The sequence below is a fragment of the Sminthopsis crassicaudata genome, chromosome 6, assembly GCF_048593235.1.
Source record: "Sminthopsis crassicaudata isolate SCR6 chromosome 6, ASM4859323v1, whole genome shotgun sequence".
NCBI lineage: Eukaryota > Metazoa > Chordata > Mammalia > Dasyuromorphia > Dasyuridae > Sminthopsis > Sminthopsis crassicaudata.
The window spans coordinates 178,948,731-178,961,472 of record NC_133622.1 but is presented as its reverse complement, the minus strand read 5'-3'; the positions used below and the strand labels follow the sequence as shown (position 1 = coordinate 178,961,472).

General features: G+C 45.2%; 1 protein-coding gene across 1 annotated transcript in view; it reads right to left on the bottom strand.

Moving 5' to 3' along the window:
* Window positions 1–11,682, bottom strand: part of PPP2CB (protein phosphatase 2 catalytic subunit beta) — a 39,207-nt gene extending 27,525 nt beyond the window's left edge. Inside the window, exon 1 of the mRNA XM_074272975.1 lies at window positions 11,461–11,682. Within this exon, the coding sequence (XP_074129076.1) occupies window positions 11,461–11,562 (102 nt within the window). The 5' untranslated portion in view covers window positions 11,563–11,682. The remainder of the gene's footprint in view (window positions 1–11,460) is intronic.
* Window positions 11,683–12,742: the final 1,060 nt, after the last annotated feature.

Here is a 12,742-nt window from a genome sequence, read left to right as displayed (position 1 = left end):
TAGGATCTAGATTTAATATAAGAACTAATCTGGGCTCTAGAGAAATTCTACCATCTCCCTCTCAGCACAAGGTCTTTCCTGGTTCTCATGATTATTCATGTTCTCCTTCAGAAATGATTTTATCTATTTTGTATATAGTTATTTGTGTGTTTATTAAACCTGTTTCCCCTGAAAGAATGGAAGCTTCTTGAGGAAAATGATGGGCATGTGAGTGCTGAAGTTATTCTCATGAAGGTCCAATATCAAATTGTTGAAATTCTCTCACTTCTCTGTAATCTCCCAGCTCCTTCTTTCATGAATAGGTCTAGCAATGCCCCGTGCTTTATCCAGAGAAGCAGGCTGGGATAAGGTGAAAGGAAGAAGACTGGTTTCCACCTCTGCACCTTCTAGCTGTGAGATACTGGGGAATTAATTTGCTTCTGAATCTCAGTTTCTCATCTAGGAAATGAGGGGACTGACTCTTTCCAGCTCTAAACGACACATTTCTCTCAACAGGATTTCTGATCTACACTTGCTGAAGCACACAGAAGATACAGTACATTACTGTCGAGTTTGAGCTGGAAGGGGTCTTCAAAATCAAGTTTCATCCTTCTTTTAAAAATGAAGAAACTTACAGGCCTTGGAAGTCACACTACTTACTCAAGTCTTTGGACGGGGACAGAGAAGAAGGGAGACTGAAAGCACGGAAGCCAGGGACACTTCTACAAGTAATAAACAAGACAAAGATGGTGGCCATGGGAATTGTTGGGATTAACCCACACATCTATACGGGCCAGTTCCAAGTTCTTTGCTGTCACTGTTTCAATCACTATTGGTTTATTCTATTCTGAATATAATCTGAGTGCCAGCTAAGGGTTCCTCTTGAGAGGGGCCCTGATTTTAGAGAACAGATTCAGAGTGAGAAGAGGCCTAAGAGGAAAAGCTGCCTTATCCCAAGAATCACAGAATCAATGACAAAGTGGAAGAGACTTGGCCAGTCATCTAGTTCAATACCCTCATTCTTCAGCCCAGAAGTGAAATGAGGGCAGAAAGGAAATTAGATCCTAGGATTCTGAATCCAACACCTTTTTCCCTGTCCTTATAGGAAGCTGCCCCCCCCCAAAAAAAAAAAAAACTTTCCCCCAAAGGAAGGCTATTTAGGAGAAACTTGGAAATAAGTTTTCAACAGCTATTACGCAGAATGGAACTTGAAAGCTTAAGGCAAGAAGTTCAAATCGAGGAGGACACTCCAGGAAGCCAATCTGCAGGACTGCTGACCTCAGAGAAGCCTGTGCCAAAGGCAAACCTATAGCTAGACTCATCATGGAACAACTTCAAGTCCAAGGCCTCCTTTCTAGGAGAAAAGGAAAGTAGTAGACAAAGTCCCTTGGCTCCCTAAAAAGTGGCCAGGTGGTGCTTCTTCATCCTCACCCTTTTGGGTAAAGATGAACTGTAAATCTATCCTAAGCCACTGGAAGAGAATGCCTTGATATTGTGACACAATTTTTGTTCCCTCTCTATCACACAGCTTGAGTATGAACAAAAGGTCTTCCCAAAAAGTATGACTATAAAGACAAATGGAAAAGGGAGAGTAGTGACAGCATAGAGAAATGGGAGTCAAGCAATCTGGACTCCACCACTGTGGTTATAGGAAGATGACTGAATCACAGAATTCTAGATTTTAGAGGGATATGTAATGTCTTGACTATGTAATGATAATAAATCTTTTCTGGTTATTCCTGAAAATAAGAATTCCAGCAACTGGAAAGACTTGCCAAATTCCATTAAAAACATGTAATCCTTGTTGACACAGAGATACCCCAAATCCTCTTGGTTACATCACATTACTTACCTTCAGATCCTCCTCCTCCTCTCATAGGCCTCCATCTACCCAAACTCAGATCACCCTCACCTCTATTCTCCATCATACTAACCTGGGCCTGCTGCTCATCTCTCCCTTCTTTCATCTTTAATCCATAGATCCAAAAACAGTCTAAGTAAGGCAGCAATACATGACAATACTTTGCTCAACTATCTTCACTGGCTCACCAATGCCTCCCTCCAGAAGATAGCACAAACTCTTTAGCTGGGCATTCTAGAGCCTCCACGAGCTGGCTATTTCCCATCTATAAGTCAAATCTTATTTCATTCTCCTCCCTTTCACAGACTTGACCTTCCAGTCCAATGAGGCTAAGTTGTTCTTGGTGCTTTCACTGAGGTCACTATGTATATCCTCATAGAGAGTTTCTTCCCTCTTGCTCTCAGCATCCCAGCTTTCCTCCAGAACTCAGTTCAGATTATAGCTCCCCCCTCTTCTCCACCCCACACCCCCAGTAGTATGCTTTCTCTCTCCAATTTTCCCATCAATCCAGTAGAATAGAGGATCCATGAAGGCAGAAACTAGTTTTGGGTTTTGATTTTTAAACTACCACATAATAGGCTTTTTTTCTCCAATTAAAAAAACTTAAAAATATTGGTGATCTTCATATTTCCTGTTTCAGCAACAGAAACACAAATATCTACCACTACTACCTGTTTTACATTTGTTCTGATCATTTCTGATCATTTTTGTGGCACAATTCCCACAAAAATGATTAGAAACAATTACCACCAAAACAAATCAAATCTGACATGGTTATCTTCCCAATCCTTCTCCAAGAGCAGCTGTTTCTGCTAATCTTCACCAATAGCTCCAAGAAATGAGGAAAAGGAAAGGGAATGAGAGACATACAAAGGAAAGCTCAATAACAAATCTAGTCAGTCAGTGAACAAACATCTATTAGGCACTTACTCTGTGCTGTGCCCAAGAAAGGAGAAAAGGAGGGAGAGGGAGAGGGAGGAGGGAGGAGGGAAGGGAGGGAAAGAGAAAGTGGGAGAGGGAGGTCTGTGGGCACAGAAGATGGGGTATGGCCATTCTAACAAAATAATATGGTAGAGATAAAATTGCAAAGACTTTACACAAGTTTTGGTTTTGTTTCATTCTCCATGGGAATAGGAAGAGAATTTAATTTTTGCTGTTTAAAAATATATATTTAAAGGGGGGGTGGGGAGAGAAACTGCCCAGATCTCTCTGTCCACAATGGAAAAAGGAAGAATTCACTACTCACCTTCTGAAAAAAACCACAAAAAGAAAATTCCAGGAACTTTAGCCAGTATCCAGAGATTCTACGTCAAATAAAAATTACTCTAAACAAAAGAATAACTTGCAAGGAAGCAAAAAAAAAAAAAAAAAAAAAAAAAAAAGTCAAGAATATAATGGCTTCTTTCTATTATTATACATGTTTTCTTAAAATTGAAATTTATTGCTATGTATTTTTAATTCTCTCTGATGTTCTGCTGGGAAAATGACAATTTTTTCCCCTTTTTCTGTCTTTCTTTTTCTATTCATTTTGCATTGAGCTCTGAAGTTAAAATAGGAGTGAAGAGAAACATAAAATGGTAAACACAAACAATTCTGAAGGATAAATAAGGATAAACTGCTTAAAACTGAGCATGAGATGAGACATGATTCCCTGAGCCCTATCATTGTCAGAGGTCATCTAATTAGATTAGACACCTGAACATAGCTCAGTTATGTCTTGGTGATCTTAAAAACAAGAAGGGAATATAAATTGGGGGAAAGGAAAAGGAAGGTTGGAGAAAATTATCTTACATAATTGAATTGTACAAATTAAGGAGGGCATGGGAGGAATAGCTAACACCAACCCTCCCCACTTATTTGAACTAATCAGAGGGTATAAAAGGATACCCTGCTTTCTACACACAGTTGAGTACAGAAATACATGCCATTCAAAAGGTAAACAAGTGGGAAAAGGAAAGGGGAATTAAAGGGAGGCCAGATAAAGGAAATGATTAGTCCCAAGCAAAATAAATTCTAACTGAAGAGGTACAAAAATATTTATGGCAGCTCTTTATGATTGGGAATCTGAGATGCCCATCAACTGTGAAATTTTTCAGTAGGGTGTGGTATAAAATTGTGATGGAATACTATCATGCTTTAAAAAAATGAAGTGGACAATTTCAGAGAGACCTAGGAAAACTTATACGAACTGTTGTAGAATCAAGTGAACAGAATCAGGAGAGAACAATTTATACAAAAACAATACGGTAAATATAAGTTTAAAAGACTTATCACTATAATGCTCAATCACATTCCAGAGGGTTAATAATGATGTAGGTCACCCATGTCCCAGTAGAAAGGTAAAGGCCATTAGAATGCAGAATGACACACATTCTTAAAAAACATGACCAATATGGAAATTTGTTTTGCTTGACTTCACACATTTATAACGGAGGTTTTATTTTTCTTTTGTTCTTGGTGGGAAGGAGAACAAATTTTTGCTGATTGAAAAAAATACATTTTATTTTTAAAAAGGGGGAAAGGGATCAAAAGCAGAAATTCCCACAAACAGCTATGTCCAAAATTGTACATCTTACTGTGGATCATGAGGCCATCACCTCCATCAGGTGGTAAGTCACATGTTTTGTCATCACTTCTTTGGAATTAGTCACTGCATACATAGAAATTCTTAAATTTTTCTACAGTGGTCTATCTTCACAATATAGGTGCTATTATATAAAATGTTCTCCTGCTTTTGCTCACTTCAATTTGAATGAATCTTTCAAATCTTCCCAAGTTTTTCTGAGCAGTCTTTTGCATCATTCCCTACAACACAACATTCTTTTCCACTCATGTACCCTATTTTAATCAGCCATTTCCCAGTTGATGAGCACCCCCTTGGTTTCCAATTCTTTGCTATAGCAAAAAAGACTTTCTTTCTATCTACACAAACAGTAGGACATAGATATATGTACATTGTGTACATGTGGACTCTTTTTCTGCTTTGATTCTTTTTGTTATAGATGGGCCCAGAAGTAGTATTGATAAGTTAAAGGGCATGCAACTTAGAAACTTCTGCTTGACATTTAACAATGGATTTGTGGACAGAATATAAACAGGGTGAAAATCATCACTAAAATTAAACAAAATTGGCAAGAAGACTCCCATCAATGCCCTATAATGCTGGAAGTTTATCAAGACTATGATTACAGCCCATGTCTGTTGACTGTGACATCCTGACTGACTGTGCTATGGGTATTAGTGGATCTTAAGTTTTGTCTCAAAGAAGGGGCAGACTCCTGAGCATGCCTTTCTGGTCTATATCTTGGATGTACAACAAGGGACTGCTGCTATCAACAAAATGGATGAGAATCTACGGAAGAAACTGCCAAGGAAATTGGTACTTAGGTGATTGGTCACCACCCAGTCCTAGGAGTTTTTCAGGTTGGAACAGGGACAACAAGCTTGACTCAAGCTCAAATAGCCTAATTCAAAGGAGAAGTCATCCTGAAGGATAGCAATGCTAGAGGACCATCTCTTCTTTTGGATTTCATTTTGACACCTGGTTGACTTCTCCAAGATGTCTGACACAAGACTGGTGGAAGTAGCACATTGCCAAATGGTAATGTAACTACTTATGTTCTAAAACTAGAGGGGCTGGTGGGAAAGATGATGTCTGCTCCAGGTTCTATCACAGCTGAACAAAGTCTGGGGAAATGCACTAGAAGTTTAGAGGAAGCAGCCCTCAAAGTAACATTAATTCTGTCAAATCAGAGATGTCAGATTATCTTGTCAAGGATCCACCCCATGGTAATGTGGCTAGTGGCAGGAAGAATGAGTGACCTGTCAATGAAGGGGCCACCTCTAGTTCACCCACAGGTCATCATCTGGAACCATCCAGGCCAAATCAGGGTTGGCTAGCTGGCTGCCCACCTGTTCAGGATGGCCTCACTGCTCCCAAGTTTGCTGGCCTTAAGAACAGAACAACTTTTATTCTGGTGAGAAGCTAGAAGCTGGCCCAGCCCTAACCTCCTGAGAGCTGCTACCACTGTTGGCATGGTCCCAGGCAAGCCGTGGGAGCAGAGAGCTTCTCGGATTATAGTCCTCTGGGTGACTGTGCTGTCCCTAGTATGAGACTCTGCCTGCTGCTGGGACCATCAAGGAAGAGGACTAGAAGGCTACTAGAGAAGTCAATGTCACACAATCTACCCAAAAAGCTCAACAAATATTCTGTACTGCCTTCCACTCAAGTCTCAATCAGTGGCCGAATGGTTTCAGAGCCATTTGCCTCAACTGACTGTTTATACTTAAGGGTAAAAAACTGGTTAATCATTACAATATTTTGTAAAAGCTTTAGGAGGAAGAAAATCTTGTGCACACAAACTTTTATATGATGGTCTTTGTTTTTATATCAGTAATTTCAAATGGAAACAAATTCAAAAAATTGATCACAGAATTTTGAAATCATTAAAATATGGTTCAATGAAAAAGAAAACAAAACCCCAAACTCTTAACATTTAACATGACTGATGTGAGTGAAAGCTCAGAAGGAAAGGTTATCAAATTTGCCTATCAAAATCTGGGAAAGAGAACATCAACATGATATCTTAATAGTCAGAATACAAAAAGATCTAAAATGGTTAAAATGTTAGTCTCACTCTCCAAATGATAAACGGTCAAAGGATATGAACAATTTTCAGATGAAGAAATTAAAACTATTTCTAGCCATATGAGAAAATGTTCTAAATCATTATAATTTATAGATTTCTCTTTATTAGAAAAATGCAAATTAAGACAACTCAAAAGATACCACTACATACCTCTCAGATTGGCTAAGATGACAGGAAAAGATAATGATAAATATTGGAGGGGATGTGGGAAAACTGGGACACTGATATTTTGTTAGTGGAGTTCCCAACAGTTTGGAACTATGCCTAAATGGCTATCAAACTGAATACGTATCTATTGGGCCTGTATCCCAAAGAGATCTTAAAGAATGGAAATGGACTTATGTGTGCAAAAATGTTTGCAGTAGCCCTTTTTGTAGTGGCAAGAAACTCGAAACTGTGGATGCCCATCAATTGGAGAATGGCTGAATAAATTATGGTACGTGAATGTTATGGAATATTGTTTTTCTATAAGAAACAACAGGATGATTTCAGAAAGATCTGGAAAAACTTGCATGAACTGATGCTAACTGAAGTGAGTAGAAGCAAAAAAACATTGTACACAGCAGCAAAAATGCGCGATGATCAACTCTGATAGATGTGGCTCTTTTTAACAATGAGGTGATTCAGGCCAAATCGAATAGACTTGGGATGGAGAGAGCCATGTGCATTTAGAGAGAGAATTATAGGATATTCAGCCTAGCACATTATTGTTGTTGTTTGCTTATTTTTTCCCCTTTTTGATATTTTTCTTGTGCATTGTGATAAATGTTGAAATATGTATAGAAGAATTGCACATGTTTAAAACATTAAATTACTTGTAGTCTAATGGAGGGGAATGGGGAAAGGGAGGGAGAAAAACTGAGAACACAAGGTTTTGCAAAGATGAATGTTGAAAACTATCTTTGCATGTGTTCTGCAAATAAAAAACTATTATTAAAAAACAATAAAATGCCAGGCTCAATCTAATTATATAAAATTTAGAGGAGGGGAAAAAAACCATAAAGAAGTAGTGTGAGGTGGGCAGTTACCAGTTGATCATATTATAAAATCTTTCCCTGAATTTCAGGTGAGGTCTGACTGAGCCAACAATATAGTATTTGACTCTGACCCAAACTGCTGATCTATTACAGATGTCTGTCTTCCAGTAAACATCCTTCAAACAGGTTCATGATTAAAGGTGCCAACAAAGTAAGCTCCAAATGAAGATGACTCCCTGAGAGCCTAAAAGTACACCTGCTAGTCCACCATTACAAGTACCTTTTCCTGACGAGCTACAATTTCCTCCAGGAAAAACAAAGGAGTTGGAAGTCACAAAGTCTGGTTCTCACTTTACCCCTCTTTAGTCTCCTCTCCCCACAAAATCAAAGGCCCGACCCTCCCCCAACATAATTGAGGATTAATCATTAAATCAGTACGGCAGTAGAATGAGACTTGGCATTTTGGTAGTATAGAGGAAAAACTAGCTCAGTCAATACAGGTTAGCCCCTGTTCCTAATCTATTATAAAGAGCATTCCCTAAGGCCAAGAGAGGTGAAAGAAAGACTCCCTGAGTCAGCAAGAGGCAAAAATGAGAAATGACCCCAGCCTGTCCAGATTCCAGGGCAGCTTCTCTGGCCACTAATCAGTGGCAAAAACATAATTAGCCAGATAATCACTTTTTTTCTTAAAGTTTGCCACTGGAGAGCAGAGCAAGCCTGGGGCATGTCATCAACATGTCCAAAATCAAACTCATTTTCATCTCCAAACTGTCCCTGTCCTCCCCTAAGGTCTGTAATCCTTGCTCTTTCCTTACCATGAGTATGATCCTCTGGGTCAGGTGCCTCCCTCCAACATTGGGGCTTCCCAAGATTAATGAATAACCCCACCATTCTCCAGAGGCAGCAGATGCTCATGGGGGCTGCAAAAGAAATCTTTCTCACATAGCTCTCTGATCGTGTCCTCGGGCTAATCAAAACCTTCAGAGGTTCTCCAAGTATAAACACCTGATTGCAATATTGAAGATACTTCATTCTTTCATTCAATAAACATTTATTAAGTGCCTACTAGGTGCCAGGTACTGTGCTAAGTCCTGGGGATACAAAAAGAGAAGAAAGGCAGTCTCTGCCTTCAAGGAACATGTAACCTAATGGAGGTAGACAACATGCAAACAACAGATGCAAAGCAAGCTAAATACAGAGTAAACAGGAAATAATGAACAGAGAAGAAGCTGGAAAAGGTGGGATGTTAGCTGGGATTTACTAAAAGCCAGGGAGGTCAGTAGTCAGAAAGAAGGAAAGAGAGCATTCTAGGAAGCTCCCACAGACCTTTGCAGCCTGATTTCAAATTATTTCCTTTCACATGTTCCCTGTTCTGGCCAAGCTAGACTTTCATTCATCTTCTCAAAGACCCTTACCACCTGACCTTTGCTGCTATTTTAGCCCATACCCAGAATGGCCTCCCACCAGCCTCTTCTATAGCTGTTAAAGTCCTTCTTTTCATGGCCTAATTTAAGCAGAAGCTGCTCTGGGAAGCCTCCCTCTGCCTCAAACTTCCTTATTTGTCCAGGGCACCTCAGAAAAGAACCTCTCCTTTACACCTATTTCATCCTCCTATTCTTCAGCCATTTGCACCCGTGTATTTGGGGCCACGCCCTCCATGAGAGCACAGGCCACAAGGGCAGAACTGTGTTCAACTCCAGCTCCTGGAAACAGCAGTACCACTGGTGGCAGTCTGCATAAGGGAACTGCTCAGACACATTCAGGTGACTGAATACTCGTTCTTCAACAGCAGAAGTTGGCACTGGGAGGAAATGTTTTAAGGAATCAGAATTTTTCTTGGGCTCTATATGCCACCAAAAAGAATCAAAAGTGAATTACAACCTGCGTACCTCCCAAAAAGAAATTATGACAAGTCGCCCACACCCCATTCTTTTCCAAGAGGGGAGGTCGATGAATGCGGACCGATCCGTATAGCTGATTTTTTTTCTCTTCTCTTTTTTCTCATCTTTCTGTGAGGGAGAGAGGTGCTGGGGGAAACTTTGGTAATGTTTCATGTTTAAAGACATCAACAAAAACATATTAAGAAACAAAATGATTACTTTGCCTTAAAACCCAACTCTGATTTGTTCTACTGGAACCAAACAGCTGTCAAGAATTTACCAAGCTTTTCTCGTGGGTCAGGCCCTGCGCTAAAATTTGGGGCTAGGAAGGGTACCCCCAGTCCTTGCCCTCAAAGGAGCTGACATTCTTTTGGGAAAGAAAACATGTCAATAACAGGGAGGTCCAAGACACATAGAGAGGAGAGGAAACTAGGAGGGGAAAAACCTGCAGAAAAACCTGGGCTCCAAAGACTGTGGGCTTCTGAGACCGAGGTGGGAGGAAGCGCATTCAGGCATGGATGCAGACAGGCAAAGGCCCTGTCCTGGCCGTCCCCACCACCACACAGCCCTTGGAGAGCACTTAAAAATGTCATCTTATTTTTCTTCACAACAGCTCTGCGAGGTGGATGTTAGAGCAGTACCGCCTTACAGAGGCGGCTGCAGGTCCCACGGCCTGCCCAGGGTCCCACGGCCCTAAGTAAGTGTCTGCACTCAGGCCTTTCTGACTCCAGACCCACAACTCTCCTCACTACGCATCCAGTACGTCGCTGTAAGGCCTCAAAGAGCAGCAAACAGATCTGTGTAGTTAAATTTTAGAGCTGAATAGAAAGAGACGGAAGAGTAGAAAAGTACGGGGTTTTAAAGAATGCCAGACTTTGCTGGGAGCCGCTGAAGGGGAGTAAGAGATGCAGTCACACCTGTGCGCTGGCTGACTCGGGACTGTGCTAAGGACAAGGGGGGTTGGGGGGAAGCTCACGAACTGGCCCTAAAAGCTGGTTAAAACAAAGCGCGTCTGCTCTAGGACCAGAATCCTGAGGGATGTGGCACCACAGAGATCAAGAATGACACTTCATCGGCACTCTCCTGTTCAATGCTCCCGTGGTTTCTGAAGTATTTTTTTGGATTGGTACAAAAATAAGTAAAAAATAAAAATCAGTGCCTAAAGAGATTGTTGATTGACATCCAAAAAAAAGGTGCTCTTGACCTCAGGACCCTCAGAAGATTCTTTCAGCCATTACCCCTGCAGAAAAGGTGCCCACTCCTCTGCCTGCCCAATCCAGTGGGGGAGCTTCTACCCAGCCGGCCTGTGCCCCCGAATGCCAACAGATCCCGTGGGTTTGTGTCAGAGCTGGGGGAGGGGTGGGGAGAGGAGTAAATGTCCCTTTAGTCAGTCAGTAAGCGTTAGTTAAGCAACTACCGGGACAAGGCACCAGAGATAAAAACATAAAGGAGAATATAACTCCTCCTCAGAATGGAGCCGGTCGGAAAGACTCGGCACCGATAAAAGCGAGTATTTCTAGCGAGTTGAAGGTTTGCAAAGTGACTCGTAAATCAATTTTTGTAAATCAAGATCATCTCACCCGATCCTCTCCAAGGCCCTGGGTGGGAGGGGCTGTTACGACCCACCCCCACCCTCCCATACTTTATAGATAAGCAAACTGAAGCAGACAGAGATAAAGTCCGGGCTTCCACGGATGAGGCTCGGTTAATCGGCTTTTGTGAAGCAGCTTTTGTGCTCGGGGCTGGGGTGTGAGGGCGGTGCTGAGCAAAACAGCGCTGCCCTCAAGGAGCTTCCATTCAGTCGGGAAAAGAACCCTGGGAGGGCCCAGGCCGCCGGAGAGGGCAGTTTGTGAACCACAGGTTCGGGAGTCGGGGGATGGGCTCCACGGCTGGAGGTCAGGAAGGGGGGTTTCAAGCGGGGGCGAAATGTACAGTCGCGTCCCCGTGACGGTCACTCTCTGGGCCTGGGGGGGTCCGGAGCGGGAGGACGGGCTTCTCCCACCCACACTGGGCCGCGGGGGGAGGGAAATGCGCCCGTGCCTCAGTTTCTTCCCGGCCGCACTTTCCCGCATAGCGTGCCCCCTCCCCCACCTCCTCCCGGCCCCGGGCCGCACCTTCTCGCAGAGCGTGCGCACTTGATTTTCGTTCAGCTGCTTGCACTCGTTCAGCTGCTCCACCCACTGGTCCAGCTCCTTCGTGAACATCTTGTCCTCCATGATGGCGGCGGCGGCAGCAGCTGCAGCAGCAGCGGCGGCGGCAGCGGCGGCGGCGGCGGCCGAGGGGGCTCGTGCTGGACCCGCCGGGCCCGGGCCCTGGCCCCGCCCCCGCCCCGCCCCGGCGCCGGTCCCGCCCGCCGTCGAGCCCCGCCACGCCACGCAGGCCCCGCCCCCGCCCCGCCCTCAGCGGGGCGCGAGCCGGGACTGCGCGGGCGCGCAGACGTGCCCGGGAGAGAGATGCGGCGACGGGGCCGCGCTCGGGCCTGCGGGGACGCGCCCGCTGGCCGCCAACCCCTCCTGCGCGCGCGCGTCGCCCCGCCCCCTCCGCGGCGCGCACAGCCGCTCCCAGGGGCCTCTGGGCGGGGCTGAGGGCGGCGGCGGCGGCCGAGATGGAGTGGGGCTGCCGCGCCGCCGGCCTGCCTGCCTGTCTCTCAGCTGCCCGCCCAGGCCGACTCCGCCCTCGCCTGTAGCCCTCCTCACGCTCTCTGCCCGTCGGGGCCCGTCACCGCGGGGCACTTCCGCCGGAAGGAGCGGGGGGAGGTCGGCGCGCGGACCGGGGGAGGAGGAGGAGGGGCACGAGGCGCGCCGCCGTGCTGCCACAGTACCACCGCGCGGCCGTGGAGGTCGGGGCGGGGGTAATGGGGGGGAGGTGGAGTAGGAGATGGCGGCGGTAGCGGGGTAGGGCCCCGCCCCTCCCTGGCTCCGCAGTTCTGACCCTTTACGTCACTGTGTGACCCTCCCCTTTCGCCGCAACGATGCCCTCACACGTCCTTGCGAGTAACGCTCGGAGTGATGAGCCCTTTTCCCCCGACCCGGGCACCACAGAGCCGCCATCTACCCCGGAGGAGGGGCTGGCTTTGCCCGCGCCCCGCTCTTCAGTTGTGTAGGCGCGAATCTCCTGTCTCGTGTGAAAAAGAACGGAGCCAGCCGCTTATGGGCTTGTCCAAGGCCTGTTAAGGCCCGAGCACCCAACCTTCGCTCAGCCTCTCCCAATAAACCTAGGCCACGGCTATCTGCTGCTGGGGGGGAGGGGGGAAGCCGACCTTCTGGCCCGCGGGATGGGCTCTGGGCGAGCTCGTAAGTGCACGCTGCCGTTCGGCGGCGCACCAGGCCCGTGGGAGCGGCAGGGGGTGCTGCTGCAGCGACCGCCGGCGGCCCCCGCCAAACCGGGCCAGTGCGA